Source organism: Neofelis nebulosa, chromosome 10, assembly GCF_028018385.1.
Source record: "Neofelis nebulosa isolate mNeoNeb1 chromosome 10, mNeoNeb1.pri, whole genome shotgun sequence".
In the NCBI taxonomy this organism is placed as follows: Eukaryota; Metazoa; Chordata; class Mammalia; order Carnivora; family Felidae; genus Neofelis; species Neofelis nebulosa.
Genome location: NC_080791.1, coordinates 75991988 through 76019819, shown reverse-complemented (window position 1 = coordinate 76019819; position 27832 = coordinate 75991988). Strand labels below are relative to the sequence as shown.

The following is a 27832-nucleotide window of genomic DNA, read 5'->3' as shown; positions in this document are numbered from 1 at the left end:
ATAATTCACATGCAGTAATAAAACTCACTCTTTTTTGGCATTTTTGGTGTATAGTTCTACGTGATTTGATAAATACAGTCACCACCACAATCAAGATATAGACAGAATCTATGGTCACAAACCTCAATGGTAAATTTTAATCAATAGCATTATTTTAACATTAACTTTGTAGTGCTAAATATGCTTATAATTCTATTACTTGATTTGTCAGCTTTAAATGAGATTCAATGAATTCCTATCAGAGATAAAGCAACTCAAGTATGTACACTTCCTCCCACCTGCCTTCTGCATTCTCTTTCCAATTTTTGTAAGATGCAGCATTTGACATTGTTAGAGTATAAAATATTTACAGTCTTTGTAGTTATCCTAAAACACACATTTGTTTTTGTCTTAATTCTAATTGTAAAAATATGCATTGGTCACAGCAAATCTTTTTCTCCCCCCCCCCAAGTTTTTATTTAAATTCCAGCTAGTTAACATACAATGCAATATTAGTTTCAGGTATAGAATTTGGTGATTCACCACTTATATAAAACACCTGGTGCTCATCACAAATGTCCTCCTTAATACCCGTTACCTATTTAATGTATCTTCCTTCCCTCTGATAATAAATCATCTTTTTAAGTTTTCCTCTTCATCTATAAGTTGGTTGAATGTAAAACACTACAATTTCTGACATACAACTCGTGCTTACCAAATCTTAGCTAAAAACAGAAGTAGTCTTTAGTAAACCCATTTTCATTAACTTTATAAAACTATTTTTATTAATAGCAATAGCAGTAAATGAATACCTCCAAAGTACTACAGAATTTGCTTGTCAATGGCAATAACAGGGAGAATAAATACTCACTACTGGCTGACTGTGTTTTATACTCCATACCATTATATATATAGTGAGACATACACTGAACCTAAAGTCATGTAAAAATAAACCGTGGATCCTTTATGCTTATATGAAATTTTAATATTTTCCCTCTCTCATAATTCAATAACTCTTTCCAAAGTCTTTGCACTACTAATTGCTTAGTAAATCGTTCCTTCAGAAAAACATAAAGAAAACTTTCCTTGCAACAGAAGAACAAGCACAATACATGACTGGTGATATTCAGGAAGGCACACTCAAACACAAAACACGCTAAAAAGGCTACCTCATGTTACTCATTTCTGACTTTTCCTTCTTTTCTCTTAATTCTGTTAACAAGCAACATTCACTAGCACTGCCTAGGCAGTTGAATGCTGATCTGTCTTCAATATGCCTCCAGATTACCTCAATGTTAATATTAGCTATATAAAAATACAAAAAGAACTAGAGTTAGGAGCCTTCACTTCATTCCTGATGGTGGGAAATACTCTGCTATTGTTTCCTCAACTATAACCTCATTATATTCATGCTGTAAGTTCTTAATGAATTTCACCAAGAAGTCAATTTAAATGTATTAAATTGCTGTCAGTCCTTCAGCAAGATCAATGAATACCATTCAGGGAGGTATGGAAACTGAATCTTCCCTAGAACATCAAAACGAGAATCAGATTTAATAAAGTGCATTTTAACAGGGAAATAAAAAGGGATGCTGAAAAGAACATGAATATTGGAATTGACAGATCGCGATTTAAAAAAAAAAGTCAAGGCTTGACCACTTAGTATGTATCCTCTAGGACACTTTTGGCTGTTGTGAGGATTACATGTGTAATAATATAAAAAAAAGTATAGTATTTGGCAGCTGGTAGACAATCCACAAATGGTAGATAATATTAGTTTCAGTCATTAGGTATAATAGTCATTTTTAAAAAAGCCACTGAAATTATAGAATATATCAGATATAGCTAATTTTTGTAGGGTAAAGTATATCTAAAAATTCTAGACAGATTCATGGCAGAGATCAGGAACACATCTTGAAATGCTTGCAGAAAATATAGTGATAAAATAAATGAGAGCATTTTGAAAAAGAAAGGCAATCCATTTAAAAGCTATTATAAAAGAATTCTATTGTGCTGGAGAATTTTCTGTGCTTTATGTTTTGGTCTCACTGATTTTTACTATATCATAATCGCCAAAGTGACTTCATAGAATATGGATGGGCAGGAGGCATAAGTATGATTAAGTGCTTTATGTCACTAGTTCAAAATGTCTCATTTTCATCTACTTTTATTTATTTTTTTTATTTATTTTTGGGACAGAGAGAGACAGAGCATGAATGGGGGAGGGGCAGAGAGAGAGGGAGACACAGAATCGGAAACAGGCTCCAGGCTCCGAGCCATCAGCCCAGAGCCTGACGCGGGGCTCGAACTCACAGACCGCGAGATCGTGACCTGGCTGAAGTCGGACGCTTAACCGAATGCGCCACCCAGGCGCCCCTCATCTACTTTTATATAACAATTTTATCAACTGTACTCTGACTGTGGAAACCATTTGATGATATTGACACTTTGGAGAAAGTGAAGGTGCAGGGAGAGGTGAATAAAGGGAGACAGATGCTATTCAATTCAGTTTTAATGATTTGATTCAATAAACTTACATGATGCTCCATCTACGTTCCAGGAGCTGTGGAGCTCGTTGAAGAATCAAATATGAACAAAACATAATCCCTGCTCTGAAAGGGACTGTTTGTATATAACTGTTCATAGCAGAAGGCTTATAAAAACACAATTTCACTTTGTGTATACAGAATTAATATAAGAAAGCTTTCCAAATTTATTGGGATCCAATAAAAATACTGATAAAAAATCTAATATATACAGTATAAAAATACTGTTTGGATATGCTACACTTTAAAAACTTAGAAACCAGTCGGTTTTTAAATGTTCTCATTAAAACACAGAGATGAAAGGTTTATATATTTAGTGAAGTCATGGAAAATTTGCCAGTAAAGTGTGTAATTTCCAACCTAGTATGAAATACTCTATTGGAAAAAAAACAACAACTAAATGTCATAAGGATTAAGAATCAAAAGGAGTTTGTTAGATTTTGATTTCAATTATCAAATAGCTTCTAAGTCTAGTCCTTAGTATTTTTTGAAAAAGCATTCTTGAGAATACCATTAACTTAGAGTCCTGCATATCTTCTATAATGTTCTACTATCAACAGTAAACGACTGTCTTCAAGCTTCAGCTAATTGAAACATCTTTCATTTCTATTGGGAACTTTCTCCGTCATGCATAGTTTATTTGAAATCCAAAGGCTCACTTGGTTCTGCCAGACTAAAATTACATTATTAAAACTAGAATTTTATACTCACCCGATCCTCCTTTTGCCAAGTATTTGTTCTTTGCATAAAGGACAGAATCTAACATAGACTCAAAAAGAAGAAAATAGCCCTGCATAAAAAACATGAAAAACAAAAAAGGATTTTATTAATGCACAATCAATATCTTCATATGTAGAACATTTTAAATATCTGGGCTACTCTTTTTATAAAAGGCATGTTTTTTTGCCTCTGCCATATACTTTTCTGCAAAGTTTGAAATTACTTTTTGCATTAAATTCTCCAAGTAATTATAACGTGGACACAGAAAGTTTATTATGGTTGAATGTACTGAACCTTCTTTATCTGTGCTTCTACTTTCTAGACTATTTCTTCCTCATTAAAAGGAAAGTCTGAGACAGAAATTGTTAAAATACCCTCTAACTCCCCTTGGAGTATTGCAATATTAATAATCTAGACAGTGATTCTCAACTAAATTTTGTCCCCGTCTCCCCCCCCCCCACCCCCCCTGCAGGACATCTGGCAACGTCTAGTGCCATTTTTGATTGTCACAACTTGGCGGGGTCGGGGGAAGGTAGGATGCTACTGGCATCTAATAGGTAAAGCCAAGAGATGCTGACAAACAGGCTACAACATGCACAGGAAGACCTCACAACACACTGTCCAACCCCAAAAGTCGATAGGGCTAAGGTTAAGAAATCCTAGTCTAAAACACCATTTTCCAAAGAGCTTCCTGTCCAGTGACTTTCTCTTTTGTTTAAAAAAAAAAAAAAAGGAAGGGAGGGAATCTTTAAGAAACACAGATGCTTCAATAGTTCTGGAAACTGTTAAAGAAATTTGTTGAACATACCTTAACCATGTGTTACCCACTTTTTGACTACAAACCTCTTTTTTTTTTTCACGTATTACACCTATCAACACCTTGCACAACTAGTGTTGTTCTATGTTCATGGACTACAGCTCTGGAGTACTCCAGATTTTAGAGACCAGTAATGCCTCTGCTATGAAAGGACAATTTCAGTACAGGTGAAAAGAAAATTTACCACTACTGGTATCATGAGTGAAGGGCAGATGTCAGCTTGAGTCAGTCCTTCTCCTTCTAGAGGCCACCGCCCCCCCACCCCCCCCCCCCCACTACCCCGGGGCAGCAGGGACAGTCAAGGGCTCAGCACAGTGCTTAGCACATAAAACACTTTATTACTGCTTAGAGTGAAACAACAGAATTCTGCCCTAATGACAGCATTCTAAATCAAAACTGCTCTTACTTCATTTGTTCTGTGCACAAATAACTGACAGGATAAATACAATATTCTTTAACCACATGAGCAAAGACTTTTTAAAGGGGTCTCGAGAACAAGAAAAACCTGCACACCTGGGATGGATAATCTTCACAAAAGATTAATAAACAGCACATTTAAACCTATAGAAAATATAGCTCTCAAGCCTGAATCACTTAAAACAACCTAATTAAACTGACACCAGCAACTCTACATTGATGTTTACCCACTCCCAGCAACACACCAATTCACTGAGAAGAAAATGCTTGCCTACAAAAAAAAGACTAAGCAACAAAGCTCTTTTATTAATGTGTTAACGTTAGGAAAATTAAGGACTTGGTGAAAACTGTTCTTCTGGCTAGAGTATTTCAGTAATACGTCTGACTGTTACAAGTTAGTTCCCTATTAATATCATCTGTGTACTCAAAGAACAGGGAACTTTTGGAAGTCAACTAAGAAATCTTTATCAATCTAACATAATTCATGCAGATCAATGCACACAAATGCTTATAAATAAGCACTCAACTGTTGATTAAAGCAAATTATAATTTATGCCAAGGAATTATTAAAAAAGAAGTCTTCTATTTACCTTATGGGAAAAAGATCAGCTGGTAAAACATGTTAATAGGTTAGGTGAAAAATTGTCCGTATTTGTAAGATTATTGCATATTAAAACATTAAAATAAATAAAATAAATTCACATATTGGCAAAAATTATTCATTATAGTCTAGTCTTTTTTGGAAGGGGGCAAAAAAAATTAGTTTGTCATTGATTTGGCAGTGTGTCAAACCGTTTCTAGTATTTACTTTCGAACTGGTTGGCAAAATCTAAGTACTTTACTTCCCTATGTCCAAACTCTGTCTTAATTCCATGTACTACAAACAAACCAAAAGTCTTCTCCATCAGTAACTGAAAGTAGCTCCTTCTAACAACATGCTTATTTACTGCATTTATGACAAAGTTATTATTAGCCATCCACCAGAGATTAAATTGCAGCATATTTTATACTGGTGCTGCAGTCAATACCAATAATGTAGTGGCAAAGAGGGTACACCTCAGGATTTAAATCCCAGAGAAATTCTTTTCTCCATGTGACCTTGGACAAGTTAAATTAACATCATTGTGTCTCAGTTTCTTCATCTGTAAAGTGACAACTATGGTATTCTACTTTACATTGGCTCCTGTGGGGATTAAATGTTAATACATGTAAAAGGTTGGAAAAATAAATCTTATTTATTTAGCTAAAAAATTAAGAGCTATTTAAGAATATATTTGTAAAAGCTAATCAATTTTTTTAAATTATGGGTTTTTTAAAATTTATTTTTGAGCCAGACAGAGAGAGCGTGTGCGCGCAGGGGAGGGGCAGAAAGAGAGGGAGACAGAGAATTCCAAACAGGTTCCGTGCTGTCAGTGCAGAGCCCGACGTGGGGCTTGACCTCACAAACTATGAGATCATGACCTGAACTAAAACCAAGAGTCGGACACACAACAGACTGAGACACCCAGCGCCCCTAAAATTATGTTTAATAAATTAGAGAATAAAGGCTTATCAGTCTGCTCAGAATCATATGTTTATTCAATGGTCCTATATTACTATCCATGAGTCAGAACTGAAATTCCTGTCTTTGCTTTTTCAGGGATCTATGAATCATTTCAGAGATCTTGTATCATTTCTTTTCTCAGACCAGGCTAGACTATGCATATCTGTGCACATACAAAAAAAAAAAAAAAATGCTCTAAATTTCTATACAATTAAGAAACAGAATTTTAAAACCCAATAAAAATAATTTGGCCACATTCACCAAATTAGTGCCATGGAATTCCTACTTTAAGATTCTTCTCACAAAGATAATCACAGGGATTTTTTTTCCCCTAGGCAAAAACAAAAACAAAAACAAAACAGTTTTATTTAATACTTCAAACTTTGGTATTTATACTTATGACTCTCCCATATGTCTTCTTCTATTGAAAATAACAAACATTAGGGGCGCCCGGGTGGCTTAGTCAGTTAAGTATCCAACTCTTGATTCCGGCTCAGGTCATGATCTCACAGTTCATGAGATTGAGCCTGAGTTGGACTCTGCACTGACAGCACAGAGCCTGCTTGGGATTCCCTCTCTGCTTCCCCTCCCCCCGCTTCTGTCTCTCAAAATAAATAAACATTAAAAATAATAATAATATGGGGTGCCTGGGTGGCTCAGTTGGTTAACTGTTTGACTTCGGCTGGGTTTTAGCCCTGTGTCAGGCTCTGTGCTGACAGCTCAGAGCCTGGAGCCTGCTTTGGGTTCTTTGTCTCCCTCTCTCCCTCCCCCTCCCCTGCTTGTGCTCTGTCTCTGTCTCTCTCTCTCAAAAATAAATAAACAGTAAAAAAATAAATAAATAAAATAACAAACATCAATAAGCATTTTTCCACATACCCTGTAATGATTACCTTAGCTAAGCTTAAAATTCTGATCAAACAGTAAGAGATAGTTTCAAAAGTTCTAACTATTCAAATAACCTAATTTTCACATTATAGAAATCAGTACTAGACAGGTTAAACGATTTAAGTCATATGATCAGATGAATAATACCATTCAAATTTTAGCTCCCCTTATAAAACACTGGCTTTAAGATTCAATTCCTACTGTTGCTAAACTCAAGCGCAAACAAACAAAAGAAACAAGACAATCATTCTTGGCAGTAAAAATATCCTTTTTTAGAAGCCATGCTTTTCCTTCCCATTTTTTCAGACAGTCATCATTATTAGGTCCGAGAATTTCTGAAAGCAGATGATGAAACGCTTTTGTTGATACAGGTAAAGGATTTAGCACAGTGTTTGGCAAAGGGTTAACACATAAAACCTATAAAAGGATGTATCACATGATTCTTTAGTTTGGCAGAAGGCACTATGTGGAGTCAGCTACCATGTGGTAGAACTGGGCTAAAATGGCTAGAAGCAGAAGGCTAAACCAAGTCTTTCTTCTTTCATTGTTCCCATTTTTATCTTTTTCTCTCTTCATTGGTATACAATTAAAAATGGTATTCTGAATCTATTTCTGATATGTTTTTCACTTCAGCATCAAGGTATTGCTTATGTAAGTATATGATGAGGCTTCTATTCTGTCTAAATAGCTTATAAACCTTAAGTTAAAGAACAGCTGAACTAGTAAATTAACAGAAAAGTATTCCTTCGAACCAACAATAGATTATACATTTCTTCATATTTAACGTACCTCCTAAATATGCTACTCAATGGAGACTGGCCATTTTACTGGCCATTCATTTCACTTAGTAGTCAGATTTCTGCTCAAGTATTACCTCCTCAGAAAGGTTTTTCCTGATATCTCCACGTAAAATATCATCTTTTTCCTCCTCTGAGCTCTATCTCTTTACCCTACTTGGTATTTCATTGTGGCACTCATGAATTAAAATGTTGCGTATTTTTGTGTTTAACTTCTGACTAAAATTAAAATGTAAGCTCCAAGAGGTGCAAGAACTCTATCTATCTATCTATCTATCTATCTATCTATCTATCTATCTATCTAGATATCTGTTTTATTTTTGAGAGAGAGAAATCGAGAGTGAGCAGGGCAGGGAGAGAGAAGGAGGCACAGAATCTGAAGCAGGCTCCAGGCTCCAGCTGTCAGCATAGAGCCCAATGCAGGGCTCGAACCCATGAACTGTGAGAACATGACCTGAGCCGAAGTCGGACGCTTAACCAACTGAGCCACCCAGGCGCCTCTATCTATATTGTTTGAAGTTATATTACTAAGGCTACAAATGTGGCTGGTAGACAGAAGTAACTCAGTAAGGAATTTCTGAATGAATAAAAGAATCAGAGTTACTAATATCATACATCATTATATTTGTTAAAATGAAACTATCTGCTTTTTGCTATTTTTCTCCTGCAAAATAAAACTGGTTATTTTAAAATGCTGTTTTGCTTTCAAATTAAATTTCTCAAATAGTAATAGTAGTGATAGTTATTAGTGATTAGTATTGTATTAAGTATCTTTATAAGGATTAACTTATTTAATTCTTCCCTAAAGCACATTTTATTGTTATTTCCATTTAACTGATAAGGCTTACAATGTTGAGTAACTTGAAAAAAAAAGTTAATAGTTACAGAAACATCTGAATGAGCCAGAATTTGAACCTTGGTCTAACTGCAGAGTATGTTCTGTATAACTATTCTATGTTGCTTCTTAAATTGATTTACCTAATTGAAAATAAGATTTAGTATTTACAAGGACTCAAGTGTTTTGAAATGAAAAATTTCCCATAGAGCATATTAAACAAGATTAGAATTTATAATAGATATATGATTTATAATATTTCAAAGTGATAATTGGTTGGCAACTGGCTCTTAGCCACTGTCCATTATGAAAATTATGTGTGGAAAATCAATGCAAACATTAGAATATATGTAAAACCAATACATGATGTCTATGAGAAAAATACATTTAGCTTAAAATATTAGCAGATGAAAAGATTCATATATGTATTGCTAACTGTTGACTTTTCCCTCAACTTTCCACTTTGCTAAACTTCATTCTACTATAGGCTCCCTATGTGATAGAATAGCCTTTAATTTCCTGGGAACTGTCCTTGGTTCTGAACCAAGTCATTTATTACTGATATCAGAAGGCGCTGCTCCAAATGCCCGGCTCATCTGCAGTGTAATTCAGACTGTAATTTCACAGGCTGCTGCCTCACCTGTAGGGGTGCCATCTGGAAGAGAATTATACCCAATATTTTCTCCCATGATGCTCATGGGGCACTCTTCTTTCCAAACTGACATTTACTTTTTAAAATTAAAATTTGCATTTACACTTCAAAAATTAATTACTACAAAAGGAACACACAGGATTAAATCTGGGACTAAGATATTAACACTGTTCATTGAAATGGGAATCTTATTTTTAAAATGCTTGCTCATATCTTGGATAAATTAATGGTAAAAGAAACGTGATACCTTCAGTCTAAGGTCTTCTCTAATTTTTTTTTTCATGTAAATAACTGAATTACAGATATACTCCTAGGCAGAATTAACTTATTAAAAAAAACAGAGGCAGGAGAGATCACAAATAAAATGAAGAGTTAATCTAGGAAGTCAAGTGACAAATACTCAATAATTGAATTTATCTAAAGATAAAAGTACAAGATTACTTCTAACAAGTAAGTATGGCTATCAAATCTAAACCCCAATTTTTAGTATATTTCTGAAGCATAATAAATATTTATGACATCTTTTTCCAATACTACTCTCAATTCTATTAAGTTTACTGTAGACAGAGTTGTTATCCAATGGTACTGGGACTATTAGTTTGTTGTTAATTGAAAACAGTACTTTTAAGAAAAAAAATACAAATACACATATAGTTTTGTTTATTAATACTCTTTGAGGGTGAATCTATGAATTAGAATCTTCACAATCTTCCTTACATAAACCATATTCATAATGGATTGTAAGTAATCTCCAGTTTTGGCTATTTTAAAATAGAAAAAATAATCTAAGGGTACTTGGCAAGTGGAGAATCTCTGAATACAGTGACTCCCACCTTCCTGCTTCTAGTCTTTCACAACTGATTTGTTACTACTTTATTCAACAGGAATATTTTTAAAAATCTTGTTCAAAAGCTTATATTAACTGATATAGTTAATATTAACTGATATTACATAAAAAAGCAGGGAAACAAACACAATAAGCTCTTGGTAAACATGTAATACAACTAATAGGAGCAAAACAAGAGCAGCACAATAAAAGGTAATTTATCAGCTTTAAGTGTTCAGTTAGGCATGGAATTTAGCACCTTATACAAAAAAAGAATTCAGAACATCATTAATTTGATGAACTAAACACAGGCTGGTAAAGAAGTGTCTATTGTATATTCATGTGACAAAATGTATTCTTAATGATGCCACCTTTTAAGGAAAATTTTCTCTTATGTCCCATACTAGGTCAGGTGGGCTTTATAATATAGTGTCGTTTAGAGATTGAGTTATTATCAATGCATAGAAATGAGAACTGTAAGGCAAGGGTTCTCAACCTTGGCACTGTTGACAGATTTGGGACCAGGTAATACTTTATTGTAGATGCAAGCCTGTCCATTGTATGACGTTTAGCAGTACCCCTGGCTCCTACCTACCAAAACCACCGGCACGCCCCTCCTGTCTCTCTCCCTCCCAAACCTCCCGTTGTAAAAACTTAAGATGTTTCCAGACATTTCTCATTGCCAAAATATCCCCAGGTGGGTAAAACTGGACACCCCTCACCACTGAGAACCATTGCTCTAGAAATATCAAAAAAAGTAATTAGATAAGTATTTTCTCCTAATCTACAGTGCTCTCTGCTAAAAATGTGCCAAACTTAAGTTTTTACAAGATATGATGCAACTTCTATTTATTTCACTGTCACATTCATAATAGTCTTACACACTGGATACCTGAACTGTGAAGTTTTTTCAATGATTCCCCAGTCTATCCCTTGACTCTTTTAATTTAAAATGTGCTAATGCTAATGAACTTATCACAAATGTGATAATGAAATTATATGAGATTTAAAAATTATGTATAAAATCATTTTGGGTAAGGTACTTTCCTTACTGACAGCTCTAAAATCACTGAGAGAGATATTATGCCTACACACTTGGCAAATGCAAGGTAGCTGTTGATATTAAGCAACAAGAATATCTGTATCCTTTACATTAAGTTACTATAGAATGGGTAGGAAAAATAATGTTTGCACATGTATGCGCACATGAGCGCACACACACACAGATATCTTCTCGATGTTTTATGTGTCTAGCTAAGAAATTTCTTAAAGCAGAATTTCTGGATTAAAGGGCAGGCACATTTAGGTTCTGATCTGTATCAGGGTGCCTGGGTGGCTCAGCTGGTTAAACATTTGACTCCAGCTCAGGTCATGATCTCACTTCAAACTCTGCGTCGGGCTCTCTGCTGTCAGCTCAGAGCCCACTTCAGATCCTCTGTCTCCTTCTCTCTCTACCCCTCCCCCACTCTCTCTTTCTTTCTCTCAAAAATAAACGTTAAAAAAAAAAAAAAAAAAGATTTTGATCCGTATCATCAAGCTGCCTCCAGAAAGACTGACAATTTTTATCCTCACAACTGTGTAACTGAATTAAAGACTTATATGTGGATAAAAAAGAGATAAAGTTTGTAGGCAATATTTTCATATTCTGGAGTGGGGTGGGGGAGAGAACTAACTATAAAGAAAAAGACCAATAAGTTTGACTAGATTAAAATTCAGAACCTGTGTTCATCAAAAAACATAAAAAGAATTAAAAGGCAAATCTGAGTTTGAAAAGATATCACACACACACACACACACACACACACACACACACAACCCCTTTACCTGCCACAAAGAAAACGAATCATTAAGAAAAACACAGGCAATTCAAAGGAAAATGGACAAAAGAATTATACACAATTTCTTCACAAAATAGGCAGCCCAAATAGTCAATAATCATACGTAGAGATGGTACATATGGTAATGATGAACTTCATTAGTAATTCAAACACAGTGAGAAACTACTACTGATAACAGAGCAGCAAGAATTATGAAGCCATACAATGTTCAGTGTTGACAGGTATATGGAGTAATAAAGAAAAATTTTACTACTTTGGAAAAGTTTGGCATTATCTAATAATGCAGAAGAGCAGTGCACCCTGTTATCTAGCAATTCTACTTAAAAAAATTTTTTTTAAAGTTTATTAATTTTTGAGAGGCAGAGACAGACAGAGCACAAGTGGGGAGGGGTAGAAAGAGAGGGAGACAGAGAATTGGAAGCAGGCTCCAGGCACTGAGCTGTCAGCACAGACCCTGACATGGAGCTCGAACCCACGAACCGTGAGATCATGACCTGAGCCAAAGTCGGACGTTTAACCAACTGAGCCACCCAGGTGCCCCTAGCAATTCTACTTCTAAAAATACTTCTAAAAAAGCACACTCGACTGTAATATCATACATGTACAAGTATACTATAACATTATTATTCGTCATTGTAAAAGAAATGGAAATTATCCAGTACCCACCAACTTCAGAATAATAAACACACTGCTGTATATTCACACAGGAGAATATATAGAAATGAAAATGAACAAATGATGCATACCGGCAATATTGATGAAAGTGGCAAAAATGTAAAGAAAAGCAAGGAAATGATCACCACAGAGGTCAGGTGAGTGGTAACCTCTCTGGGGTAGGAAAGAAGTTGTAACAGATATAATTAAAAGATAAAAAGATACTGAAAAGACATTTGAAAAAATATATAAGAAAGACATTTGAAGATGAAATTAGAATATAAAGATATCTAAAGAAAGGTAAAACGACACTTGGCAGCTGCTTTCTATTACATAACTATTTCTTACACTGTAAGCTTAGTGAATCTTCTGTGTATGTTATATTTCACAACTTATTAAAAGAAAGATTTACATGCCTAGTTATATAACATGCAATAGTCTTGGAGAAAGCAAAAGGAACACATACTCAAATCTGCTTATAAATGCTTAGAACACATCTGGAATAGTACACAATTAATTAGAAAAATGCTAAAGTAAATTAAAGGACCAAGAATATTATCAGGGACAAAGAACAATACTTCATAAGTATAAACAAGCCAAACCTTATCAACAATACATAACAATTCTAATGTATATGCACCCCAAAACCACATAAAAATATCTGAAGCAAAAACTGACAGAAGTGAAAAGAGAAACAACTCCTGAAGTACAGGTAAAAACTGTATTATTCTTTTAATAGTTAACAGAACAAGTAGACTTAAAATAGTAAGCATTTAAAAGACGTGAATCATACTATCAACCAACTTGATCCAATTGACAATTATGTAACAGTCCATTCAATGACAGCAGAATCCACATTCACTCAAATTAATGTGGAACATTCAACAAAATAGACCATATTCTGGGCCATAAAGCAAGTCTGAACAAATTTAATGGAATGATAAAATACACAGTATGTCCTTTGATATCAACCAAATTAAATCATAAACCAGTAAAAGAAAAATACCTAAAAAAAAACTGCCAAACACTTAGAAATTACACAACATACTTCGAAATAATTCATTGATCAAAGCAGAGATCCCGGGGTAATATTTTGAGTTGAATAAAAAAAATCATGGGATAAAGCTACAATGGTCATAATGGGAAATTTATTTAAGAGATGAAAAAAGCAAAGTGTAGAACAATATGCAAAATATGCTTACCCTACCCTAAATTTAAGGGTGGGGTTTGTCAGGTATTTTGTTCACTGTTTTATCCTACCTAGAACAGTGCCGGGCACCTAGAAGCCACACAATATTTGTTCACGGAATGAGTGTGCCAAGGAGTAGAAATACACATTTTATAACTTATTATAATGTCTCAGGAAGGATACACTAGAAACTGGTAACAAATTTTGTTGGGGGATTCTGTGTAGGTCCTGAGTGGTAAAGACAAGATGAAATTTGGAACTTCTATGTATTATTAGTCAAAAAGCAGTAATAAAATTTTACATGTATATAACAAATAATTTGTCAGAGCAGCTATTTCATTATTTTACTTGATCACTATCTTCCATACAAGAGGAATAATTCTAGTAGCTACCATTTATTTAAAATTTTTTTTTAATGTTTATTTTTGAGAGAGAGAGAGAGAGAGAGAGAGAGAGCGAGCATAAGCAGGGAAGGGGCAGAGAGAGACAGAGACACAGAATCTGAAGCAGGCTCCAGGCTTGAGCTGCCAGCACAGAGCCTGACGCTGGGGCTCGAACCCATGATCTCATTCATGACCTGAGTCGAAGTCGGACGCTTAACCAACTGAGCCACCCAGGCTCCCCACTACCATTTATTCATTTATTTTTTAATTTAATTTTTTATTTTTTAAAATTTACATCCAGGGGCGCCTGGGTGGCGCAGTCGGTTAAGCGTCCGACTTCAGCCAGGTCACGATCTCGCGGTCCGTGAGTTCGAGCCCCGCGTCGGGCTCTGGGCTGATGGCTCGGAGCCTGGAGCCTGTTTCCGATTCTGTGTCTCCCTCTCTCTCTGCCCCTCCCCCGTTCATGCTCTGTCTCTCTCTGTCCCAAAAATAAATAAAAAACGTTAAAAAAAAATTAAAAAAAAAAAAAGGAATTTGTTAAAAAATAAATAAATAAAAAAAAAAATAAAATTTACATCCAAATTAGTTAGCATATAGAGCAACAATGATTTCAGGAGTAGATTCCTTAGTGCCCCTTATCTATTTAGCCCATCCCCCCTCCCACAACCCCTCCAGTAACCCTCAGTTTGTTCTCCATATTTATGAGTCTCTTCTGTTTTGTCCCCCTCCCTGTTTTTTCTTTTTTTGTTTCCCTTCCCTTATGTTCATCTGTTTTGTCTCTTAATGTCCTCATATGAGTGAAGTCATATGATTTTCATCTTTCTCTGACTAATTTCACTTAGCATAATACCCTCCAGTTCCATCCACGTAGTTGCAAATGGCCAAGATTTCATTCTTTTTGATTGCCGAGTAATACTCCATTGTATATGTGTGTGTGTGTGTGTGTGTGTGTGTGTGTGTGTGTGTGTGTGTGTGTGTATACACACCGCTTCTTCTTTATCCATTCATCCTTTGATGGACATTTGGGCTCTTTCCATACTTTGGCTATTGTTGATAGTGCTGCTATAAACATGGGGGTGCATGTGTTCCTTCGAAACAGCACACGTGTATCCCGTGGATAAATGCCTAGTAGTGCAGTTGTTGGGTCATAGGGTGTTCTGTTTTTAGTTTTCTGAGGAACCTCCATACCGCTTTCCAGAGTGGTTGCACCAGCTTGCATTCCCATCCCCACTGCCATTTATTAAGCAACTATTATGTGCTTGCTACTCCCCTGCAGGATTACTTCCTGCCTCTTCTCATACCTCACAACGTATAGTTGTAATAATTCTTTATGCATTCTCTTCTAAAGTTTGAAAAACTTTTTATCAGTTTAAAAGTCTTTCTCCTACTAGATGGCACTCTCATTTAATGAACAAAAGACTGACAGTTAAATTGCTTCTTTTCTTCAAATTGCAGCAAATGGTCCAATAAGCAAGTATATCAAAAGCAAAACTGAATCATCTCAAGATCTTTCCATATGCACACGTGGGTCTCCCCCTTACTCCAGAGTTACAGAATTGGTTTCCCAGGATAAGAGTAGAATATCCATATTAATTTTTATTAAAAAAAATTATTTTAAAGTAATCTCTACACCTAACATGGGGCTTGAACTCACAACCCCGAGATCAAGAGTTGCTGTACCGACTGAGCCAGCCGGGCACCCCAATGCATACTGATTTTTAAAAGTGTTCCTAATCCCCATGTCAGATGAAAAAAATCTTTAATTATAACTGGATAGTCAACTTTAAAAATTGCAACTAAAATATTAGCTAGCATTTTTATTAAAGAAAATTACATTAAAGTGTGTGTGTGTGTGTGTATATATATATATATATGTACGTACATACATATATATATATACATATAACAATGTATAAAGTATGCTATCTTTTGCATACAAGACATAAGGGTAAAAATATAAATAGATACATAGCTACTATTTTTATTTTTATTATTTTTTTTCTTAATTTTTTTTTTCAACGTTTTTTTATTTATTTTTGGACAGAGAGAGACAGAGCATGAACGGGGGAGGGGCAGAGAGAGAGGGAGACACAGAATCGGAAACAGGCTCCAGGCTCCGAGCCATCAGCCCGGAGCCTGACGCGGGGCTCGAACTCACGGAGTGCGAGATCGTGACCTGGCTGAAGTCGGATGCTTAACCGACTGCGCCACCCAGGCGCCCCAGATAGCTACTATTTTTAAAAATAAGTTAAAAGCTTTAAAAAGGTTATCTATTTACTTAGGGACAAAAGAAATGGAACCACATAATTTCCTCATAATTAAAACATAACAATTAAACTAAACAAAGGAAAAAGCAATTCCCCAAATTGGAGAAAAAGGAAATAAATAAGTCTGGTTGTATGTCAAGTTGGTTACATAACTAGTGAAAGTAATTCCTTCAAATGACTTTCAAACACAATATTTAGATTGGACATTTCTCATGAGATGTATTCTAGAACAAAATATAAAAGACCTTCAACTGCATTTAGAAGCCTTACTGTTTAGTAGCAAAGTTGGTGTAAAATTTGTGAAACCATAAAAAGGAAATAAATAATTAGAATTATCTTAGGAATCAAGATTTTCTGCATGGAAAAAATACAACTATAAAACTAAAAACTTCAAGTAAAAATTCTATAATCTTAAATTGGAAAAATCAGTATAAACTCATATTTTTTGTATTAAAAAATAGCTACATCTGTTCACTAAAAGACACACACAAGCAGTTCATTAAGCTGAAAATGTTAAATAAATAGAAAAGATTGAGAATTTACCCTAATTTTCCTATATAAACTATAGTTCATAACCAAATATTTGATGAGAGAATATACTTAAGGAATAATTTCAGCTAACACATGGAGAACAAATGATACATATAAAATATCAAAATTTTGCAACTTTTAATGAAATAATGAATCCAAGAAATCATTTTCATTGGCTTCTAAAACCATTAGGTAGGTTTATAATGAATAGATTAGGCTGACAACTCCAAAAGCCACTTATCAACCTTAATATAATAGAAAGAGACATTAAGAGTCCCTTGATTCAATGCAAGAGAAACAAACTACTACCACCCTCCATGAAGTATTCTAGAAAACACACACACACAACTTTAATTTGTTAATCCTCCATTTCTAGACCTCCTCGTATTTATGGTTTACAAGAAATACAAGGGATAGAAAAACATGTTAAATGACACCATGAGGATGCAATCATCAAAATCTAGAATATGGAAAACTCTACAGGACAACAGACCCAGTGTCTTCAAAAAACGGCAAGAAAAAAAGGAGAAGAGGTGAACCTATAGACTACAGATTTTAGACTTGATACCAAAAGCATGATCCATAAAATACAAATGAATAAACACCGACTTCACCAAAATGAAAAATTTCTGTTCTGTGAAAGGCCTTGTTAGGGGACTGGCTACAGACTGGAAAAAATATTTGCAAACCACATATCGAATAGAGAACTCACAAAAAAGAACTATCAAACTTGGCAGTAAATCAACAATCCAATTAGAAAATGACCAAAAAACACAAATAGATATTTTACTGAATAAAAGATACAGAAGGCAAATATGTATATGACAAGATGTTTAACATCATTAGCCATTAGGGAAATGCAAATTAAAATCACATGAGATATCACTACACACCTATCAGAATGCCTTCAACAAAAAACAGTGACAATATACAATGTTGGCAAGAATGTAGATGGATGTTGCTACTGGAACAGTCATATTGGTGGTAAGAATATAAAATGGTACAGCCCCTCTAGAAAACAGTTTGGCAGTTTCTTATGGAATTAAATATGCAATTACCATATGACTAGCTATTGTACTCTTGAGCATATATATGAGAGAAATGAAAACGTATGTTTACACAAAATTATATACACAAATGTTCATACAGCTTTATTTGTAATAGCCCCAAACTGGATATTCTTCAAAAGTTAAGTGGTTAAAATACTACGGTGTATCCATAGCATGGAATACTACTCAGAAACTAGGGAGACTATTGATATGTACAATAATTTGGATGAATCTCCAGGGAATTAAGCTAAGTGAAAAAAGCCAATCCAAAAAGGTCACATCCTATATGATTCCATTTCATTCTTGAAATGACAAAATTATAGAAATTGAGAACAGATTGGTGGTTGCTAGAGGTCAAGGCTGGGTACGGGAAGAGGGAAGTGTGTATGGCCATAAAAAGATAACAGGAGGGTTCCTTGTACCAATGAAACTGTTCTGTATCTAAATGGTATCAAAATCAATATTCTGGTTGTGCTGCTTCACCATAGTTAAGATGTTATCATTGAGAGAAACTGGGTAAATAGTACAAGGCATCTCTCTGTATTATTTCTTACCACTGCATGTGATAACCTACAATTATCTCAAAATAAAAAGTTTAATCAAAAAGATTTATGAAACAAATTAATCAAATTCAACATGTATATAGAACTCAGATCCTGATTCAAACAAATCAAAAGTAAAAATATATATAAAATTCATGCAACAATCAGGGAAATGTGAACAGACTGAATATTAAGAATATTTTTAAGGGGCGCCTGGGTGGCTCAGTTAGTTAGGCATCCAACTTCAGCTCAGGTCATGATCTCATGGTTTGTGGGTTCGAGCCCTGCATCGGGCTCTGTGCTGACAGCTCAGAGCCTGGAGCTTGCTTTGGATTCTGTTTCTCCCTCTCTCTCTGCCCCTCCCCCACTCACACTCTGTTTCTGTCTCTCAAAAATAAATAAATGTTAAAAAAAAATTTTAAAGAATATTTTTATAATATGGAATTGTGGCTACATTGGTAATTTTGTTAGGTTCAGTAATATAATGAATAAAGGCATAATAAGCACACACTTTTATAAGTACTTATCAGTTAAAGATAGCAAAAAAATATATAATAGTGCAAAGATAAATAAAACAAAAATTACAAACACTGATAATTGTTGAGGCAGGGTGATAGGTACAATTGTTCACTGAAACATTCATTCTAAATTTTTCACATTGGAAAATATCCCTAATAAAGTGTTTTTAAAAATCAAAAACAGTAAGTAACAGTGGTCTGCATATGTTTATGTCCCAGGTACAAAGCAAAAACAAATACAAATCATTTGGGGTAAAACCCAAGCATCAAAGAATTTTTCACAGATAAAATAAAAGCCTTAGGTCAATATATAGCAGAATATCAAACAGTACTAAACACTCAAATAAACAAGTTCTAAGCACCATGAATAAAGGCTAGTAGAAACAACAATCAGCAAAAGCAGATGTGCAAACTCTCTGCTACTGTTTATGATTCATGAGATTAAAAGTGGCTTGAAGATCATAACAAGCAAGCAAAATTTTAAAAGACCCTAAGAGAATTCCTACAAGTGAAAAAAAAGATTAACTGAAATTTTGAAAACTCAATAGATGAGTTTAACTGATAATTAGAAAGAGTTTCAGAAAAAATTAGTGAATTGGTAGACTGAACTGAAGAAGTTATCTGGAATGCAACCCCAAAAGTCAAAACAACAGAAAATGCAAAGTCGTGTGAGAGGTATAGAAGATAGAGAAGTCTAATAAATGTGTGATAGCAATTCTAGAAAGATTTATTAAATAAGATACAAAAACTCAAATGATAAAAGAATTCTGACAACACATTAAATGTTAAGAATGTCTATTCATCAAATCACATCAAAAAAATAGTGCAATGACAAGCCACATGCTGCTAACAAACAAGTGACAGACAATTATCAAGACAAGCTAGGTTACCCTACATTCACAAACAATATCCAAATTATCACTTAAAACAAAAAAAGATTTATTTCTTACATCACAGGCTGACAAGAGTCATTGCTTATTATAATTACCCAGGAGTCAGGCTGACAGAAGGTTCATATTAATAAATGCTTCCACAATCACTGATGCATAGAAAGGGGATGTGGCAAATTGTGTACTGGCTGTTAAACATTCTGTCTGTATACGACTTTCACTGTCCAAAGTAATTCACAGGGCCACATCTAACTTCAAAGGAGATAGAGTAAAATTCTAATATGTGCCCAGAAACCAGGAGAGGCAGAAGACAGAAGAGCTCTAACAAACTGGCAACTAGAATAAATAAGGAACTCTTTCAAAAAATAATAAAAAGATAAAAAGCCCCAAGAGAAAGACAGGCAAAAGAAATTGGCTGAAAATGCCAAAATGAGCCATGCACACATTGTTCTTAAACATTATTAAGTATTTGAATTATGTACTCCCTCTGAAATTCTTATATAAAATTGCACTCCAGAATTTCCCTCTGAATACAAAATGAAATGGAAAAAACTAGCAATTGAAATAGTCAAAGTATTTATTATTTTTTATCTTGGGAACATGCCTGTAATGCATTAGTTGTATCTTCATGGATATATACAAGATGAGATCTCTGTCTCTGCAATCTCTTAGCAATTGCCTGTGATGTGCATCACATTCTCGCTTAATGCTTATTTAATAAGTGTGTTCATTCTCTTCTAAAACACAGTAGTCACATAGAACTGAACAAGGAAAGAGGAAATAACACCAAAACTAATATCCATAAGAAAAAAAATACAAAATGTTTGTTCTTCAGGGCTTATTGGTTCTGTAATAAGGATTCCTTAGAGCACTTAGTCAACTTATGTGGAGGGCAAAAGTGCCAATGCCTTTGTTTTTCTAATGGTAAATTATCTCTCAAATATGATAGTACTGGTGTTTCTTCTTTAATAATAGCCTGAAGAATAATAATTCAAGAACAAAGTAATAGTTAGAACTATTTTTAGAAATCACTTGAATGTGGGATTCAGTTAAATCAGTACTTACAAATACTGGCCTTGGGGCGCCTGGGTGGTTCAGTCAGTTGAGCTTCTGACTTGATTTCGGCTCAAGTAATGATCCCAGGATCGGGAGATAGAGCTCCGCACCTCAGGCTCTGCACTGAGCATTAAGCCTGCTTAGGATTCTTTCTCTCTCCCTCTGCCTCTCTCCCCCATTCACACTCACACTTTCTCTCAAATAAATAAAATGAAAAAAAGTATATATATAAAAAAAGAAATATTGGCTTCAAATGCCAAATATTAGAAAAAGAAAAGCTGAAAATCAATGATCTAAGCTTCCACTTTAAAAATTTTTTTTAAATGTTTTTATTTTTGAGAGAGAGAGAGAGAGAGAGAGAGAGAGCATGGGCAAGTGGAGGAGGGGCAGAGAGAGGGAGAGAGAGAAACAGAATCCGAAGCAGGCTCCGGGCTCGGAGCTGTCAGTACACAGCCCAATGTGGGGCTCAAACTCATGAACGACAAGATCATAACCTGAGCCGAAGTTGTATGCTTAACTGACTGAGCCAACCACACGCCCTTAAGCTTCCATTTCAAGAAGCTAGAAAAAGAGCGGCAAATCAAACTCTAAGAGAAAATAAGGAAATGATAAAGATTGAAGTGGAAATCAATACAAAAGAAAACAAATGTTGATAAAGAAAAATCAACAAAGCCACAATTTGGGTTCTTTGAAAAGAGCAGTAAGGGACAAACCCTTTGCAAAACTGATCAAGACAAATTACATGTTATTTCCTAATAACAGGGAATAGATTAAGCCTTGGGTTTGTCTCTGGTCATGGTACTTTTATTGGATAGTAGCACATATTAATAAAAGTAAGTAATAAAAGTCTTCCTGAAGACTGAATTCCAGGAAAGGTCAGCTAGCCTCACATTCACTCAACTTCAAGTTACTTTAAATTGGGTATTCCCAAATAAATATTCTAGTATTAAAAAAGGATAGAGGGAAGAGAATGGAAAATGGAGCAGACCAAATCAATGTATCACCACTACTGAAAAATTTACTCGAAGTAAGTAATCTACCAAGAACAGGTCAGAAAAACCATTCATAAGAACAGATCAACATTTACTGTAACTAACTCCTACCCTAAAATTCTCACTTAACCTAAATAAACAATGACTTCATAGTCCTGCCATCTAAATTTTGCCAATCTGGAGACTCTATTATAGATAGTATAACATGTGAAAGATCTATACTCAAAGAAAACCAAAGAGGACAATTATCTTCATCAAGCCCTTTTGAATCAGTTTCAAAAAGAACTGTATAAGTCATGGTTTCTTAAACTTGTCCCTTGAAGTATCTCTAAAGGCAAAGGAGAATGAACTGAAATTCCCAAGGAACTAGGAAGGACTTACTAAAATCAGCACAGCAAGGGCTCAAATAGCTATGAAGGCTAATATTTTATCATAAAATTTTGTGAGAATTTTATATTCCACTCCAAAAATATATAAATAATGCTTTTTCCTCCCAAATCTTCACACCATATCTAACCTGTTACTGCTCAAACACATGATTGGCAGCTATCTAAATCCAGATGCAAGTACAGGAACAAGTTTTCTTTACTACAAATTGGTAGCATTTATAGGATTACTCAAGTCTTGTGAATCGAATTATTTGTTCATGGATAATTTTTAAATAGAACCACTTCATATTAATCATCATAATTACAACTGTGAACTCAGTTACATAGGAAAATCTGTGTTTACATTAAGTGCCCAAATATCTGAAAATGCATATTGTAAATTTTAGGAGCTTTCTTTCATTATGAGGTAAACAGTATTACTGACAAATTCATAAATTGATACATAATTTCAGAGTTTGAGATCAAAACTAACAAACAGTTCATGTTCTCCGACTAGCTTGAGAAATGTTCATAAGGGCAACTGACTCATATTCCTGAATAACTTATCTTCTTTATCTTCATAATCAGGGTGATTTACTTAATGAACAAAAAGATTTACTAAAAAAGCAATTCGTAACAGGCCATAATAGAAGCACCTAAAATGGAATATGGCAAAGGGAATTACATAGGGCCAAAAAAGCAAATAAATACGATCAAATCAATCACACATGATGCACTGAATCTCTTGGCAAAGACAATCTCCAGAAATTTGATGAAAATAATACAAAACACCTAAAATAAAATTTCCCTATAACACATAATTGTTTCAATAGAGACGACTTTGCTTAAAGCACTAAATATTTTTACTTAGATTTGGTATCAAGCATAGGAAAAAAAGAGCATATATTTGAATAATGTACGTTACTAAACTTTTCTATGTACCTGCAACTATAAAATAGCCTGAGTTCCACTTTAAGGATTTCTCAAAGGGTTACATGCTCTCTATAGATACCAAGGTCCTACTATTATAAAATATTCCCCTTGCGAGAGTATGAAATAAAATGGCTGCAGAGTGCGATCTGAATTCTAATTTAAACAAATATTACTATTCAATAAAGGAGAGGCTGGGGAGTAGTTAAGAGCTCAGATAAGTGTAAATATTATAAAACTGAAATAATTATACATAAGGGACATATTCTTAATTACATTTTTATTCTCTTAGTTTTCATTTTATTCTCAATGCAGATGTCAGCATATCTATGAAAAAAAATCTGATAAACCACATTTTCCTTTCATTGTTCAAGAACTGTAACTGTCTCCCTGTTAATACTTATAGTACTAAAAAAAATTACTGTAAAATGTGCATTTTATACTTTTCCTTAAAATATTACATATTGTCAGTATTGCCTAGAAATTGTATACTAGGACAAACAGAATTTTGCATGAAACATATATATAATTTTAATTAACATTAAGAAAATACTAAAAGTATCCCAAGCCCTAATAATCCACATCTATCAGTTTATTTTCATACTTCTTTGCACTAACTATAGGCAGGGTCAAGGAGTAAATGCTAGCCATGAAAACAGAGGGTCATGTGCTTTATTTAACAAAGGGCTCATAAACCAAGGGGAAAGCACTAAAGAATGTTCTTCAGCCATGTCCCTGTCATATGCTACCTCCCTGCCTTCACGTGCTGTACAGAAAATTATAAATAAGATCATATCTGTGGCCAGTGAATTTCTATGTGGGAAAGTTCTCTCATGTACATTCTGTCATCATTCACTAATGCAATGCCCTGTGATAAAATCTGGCCATACCAAATAAATCCTGGCTTCCCATCTTGAGAGAATAGAAAAAGGTACATGAACAATTAATTACAATACCTGTGAAAACCGGAAAATAGAAGCTTAAAATGAAGTATAAAAGAGAGAGAAAAGAGATTTTATATGTGATCAAAGAACAAATCAGAAAGCCTCATGGGGGTGGTGTCTGAGATGAGTCTTAAAAGAACTACTAAGAGTCTGCCAGACAGGGAAGATACAACACATTAAGAAAAATAAGACAATTTGCTAACACATATTTTGTTCTCACTAATCATCATTATCTTCCATTAAGGGACAAACTATTTCTGCTAGAAATACACTAACAAAAACACGATAATAGAAATAGGGGCTCAGTCAGTTGAGCGTCTGACTTTGGCTCAGGTCATGATCTCACAGTTCATGGGTTTGAGCCCCACATTGCACTTTGCACTGCCCGTGTGAAGAATGCTTCAGGTTATCTGTCTCATTCTCTCTCTGCGCCTCCCCTCTCATGCACTCTGTCTCTCAAAAATAAATGAACATTTAAAAACAAGAAAGAGAAATAAAAGACATTAAAACAACAATAATCTCTGTCATCAAAAGAACATTTTGAAGAGTCCATTTTATGTAACTTTGTCATTTATTTTTGTTTTTTTTAATTTGGTGATATTTTTATTATTCATTTTTATTTTTATTAATTTTTTTTAAGTACCACAAATCCTGCAGTGAAAAGGTGTCTTTTTCTCTAATGGAACAATAAGGGAACAAAAAAATGCAAGAAAAAAATGTTTACGTGGTATAGAGTTAGGGAGGAAGTATATTTCTTATCTTGAACCACTGAACATTTGAAATTATTTTAGAAAAAAATTTTTTAACATTTATTTATTTTTGAGAGACAGAGAACGAGCAGGGGAAGGGCAGAGAGAGAGCCAGGGAGACACAGAATCTGAAGCAGGCTCCAGGTTCTGAGCTGTCAGCACAGAGCCTGACATGGGGGCTCTAACCCACTTACCAAGAGATCAGGACCTGAGCTGAAGCTGGATGCTTTATCAATGGATATTGATATCAGGCACCCCCCAAAAATATTTTAAGTAAGTAAACAATACATACTAAATTTGTAAAATTTAGTTAGCTTAAAGTTTTCAGAGTAATATATGTAAAAGAAGAAAAATATAAGAGTTTTTAAAAATTCTTAAATTTGGGTCATAAGCATATTTCTTGCCAAAAGAAGAAAGGCAAAAGTGCACCTGTATAAGTGAAAATTTGTGTTGTTAAAAACAGATCAGGAAAGGCCACCTATCCTCATGGCAGTTGGCTGAAATAGCATGGCTTCACTGTCAGACTGAAGTCAACAAAAACATCTCAACATCCACCAGTTTAAAATGTGACCTGTGACAGGCTTCATGGTCAGTTTAAGATTGTTGATAAGCCAAATCACAGCCATGTTTTCTAAATGATATCCTGAAACGCTATTCATCAACTATAAAGAGTATTAAATATGAATAAAAGATATCCCATCACATGGGTGTAGGTTTGGGAATGCATATTACACAGATACACTCATGCTGGTGAAGGGAGGGAAGTTAATTCTTTAAATTTCAAGGACAAATGCAAGAAGGAGAAATTTTAGGTAGCTTCTGTGAAAAGCAGGCCTAGATAGAAACATTACAAGGGACTTCAGACAATTTGAATGTATGTCATGAATGATCATGACAATGAAATATAAAGTTCACCTAATGTGTAATTCTGCTGATAATCCTGATGACAGAAAAAAACAAAGGTGCAAACAAGAATCATCATAGGCAACAGTACCATATGATGTGAGGATCTTATCTATGTATTCCTAAGGAGGTCATAATGAAAACATAGATGGAAAACAGCAACACCAAATGAGTCAATCTGGCTTAAGTGGTTTGTAGCACAGAATTGGGGACGTTTACTTTGAATAGTTTTTTTTTTTTTTTTTTTTAAGTTTATTTTTGAGAGACAGAGAGACAGAGAGCAAGCATGTGGGGGTGGGGCAGATAGAGAGGGAAAGTGATGATCCAAAGCGGGCTCCATGCTGACAGCAGAGAGCTGATGTGGGGGTCGAGCTCACCAGCAGTGAGATCATGACCTGAGCTGAAGTCAGACGCTTAACTGAGTGAGCCATCCAGGCACCCCACTTTGAACAGTTTTATTAGGCAGTCAGAAATAAGATGTCACAATGAATGGCTCTATAGGTACAGTAAACCATGAAAAATGAAAAGAGATACTCATAGGAATAAATATTAACATTTTGTGGAGACTAAACTGATTTAAATGATATTTACTTAATATCAGTTATTTAACTAATAATTTTATCAAATAGAAATCCCATTCAATAAAAATGAAAATGTAAAATTCAAGGGAAGCCTAAATCTGGAAATTCATAAACATAAGAGGCAAGTGATAGTTTATTAAATAATATGCCAACAGCAATGACCTGGCTTTTAAAATTACATTCTTAACTAAGAACATCTTCCAAAATAAAGGCAAAGTTCATGAATAGCTGTAGACAAAAAGCATATCTAGATTAACGTGGAATACCTAGTGGACCACAGGAGAAGAGAACAGATGGACATCTCTGCAATACAGGATGCCTACGGTGCCATACTGCATTACAAGTCCATTAAACATCTGTGCCCAACTATGTAGGGTATATTCCTTTTTTGTCCATCCTGGTTGAAAATACTTTTAAAAATGGACAAAAAAATGTAAGCTGTGGCTCAAAATTGTGTTTTTTTCTAGATTTTTGCATCCTTACCACTATATGTAAGAAAAAAAAATCAAAGACAGGGTTCTATGCAGTATATTTTAATTTTAAAATGCTGGTTCATGAAAATGTGGCTTTAAAATGCATTTAAAATAGTCAGCCATTTACCATTTGCCCCTCATTTCAGCCCAAGTAGGAATATGTGAAAAATGTTGGATATTTTAGAAAGCATACCCGCTCCTTGTTTCATTACATACTTGGAATTTTCCAGCTACTCAACTCAGAAATCCTATTAGAAGTACCCAAGTTAGGAGGGAGTTTACAGGATTTAGAAGGTACTATAAATGATATTGCCAATCCACAAAGTTGTCTCAAAACTTTCCAGCACAAGCCTACTTAAAAAGCTTAATGCAAATCTCACTAGAGAAATAAGGCCGTCCAAAGTTGATTGCCTTAGAATAACTGCCGTAAATTAGTGTCTAATGCTCCACCCAATGCAATTAACACAATCTGCTAGACTTCAGTTCCACTGATGCTTAAAAGGAGGGTAGACAGTACGATAATGCAAACTCAAGTTACACCTTTGTGAAGAGGAATAAGGAAAGTTCTTACTTAATTAACATTTCCTGAATACACTGATTTACTTCCCTGAGTGAAGGGCTTCTGAAAGCAAGTGGTCCCAAACAACTGGCTTACATTTTAGGTTCTATTGACTATTATTTGTGTTACAAACACAAAGAGATTACACCTGACCAATCTTCCAAAATGAAAGGTACCCTTTTACATCAATTAGAGTCTAGGAGAGCAGAAACCACAGGCTATGAAAATAGAGAAAAATTAATGCAGGAAGTTGGTTACACAAACGAAGTCATCAAGAAGGAAGTGAGACAACTGGACATCAATGACACCAGGAAATAACTAACACTCCTAGGCTAGAGAGATGGAAGGAAAAAGCAGTACTGCAAGAGTCCAGGGTGAGTCACACAGTGGACACTGGGA

At 34.6% G+C, this 27832-nt stretch overlaps 1 protein-coding gene across 1 annotated transcript in view; it reads right to left on the bottom strand.

The window, feature by feature from the left end:
• Positions 1 to 27832, bottom strand: part of PRMT3 (protein arginine methyltransferase 3) — a 144936-nt gene that overhangs the window by 65697 nt on the left and 51407 nt on the right. The window contains exon 11 of the mRNA XM_058688458.1: positions 3237 to 3315. Within this exon, the coding sequence (XP_058544441.1) occupies positions 3237 to 3315 (79 nt within the window). The remainder of the gene's footprint in view (positions 1 to 3236; positions 3316 to 27832) is intronic.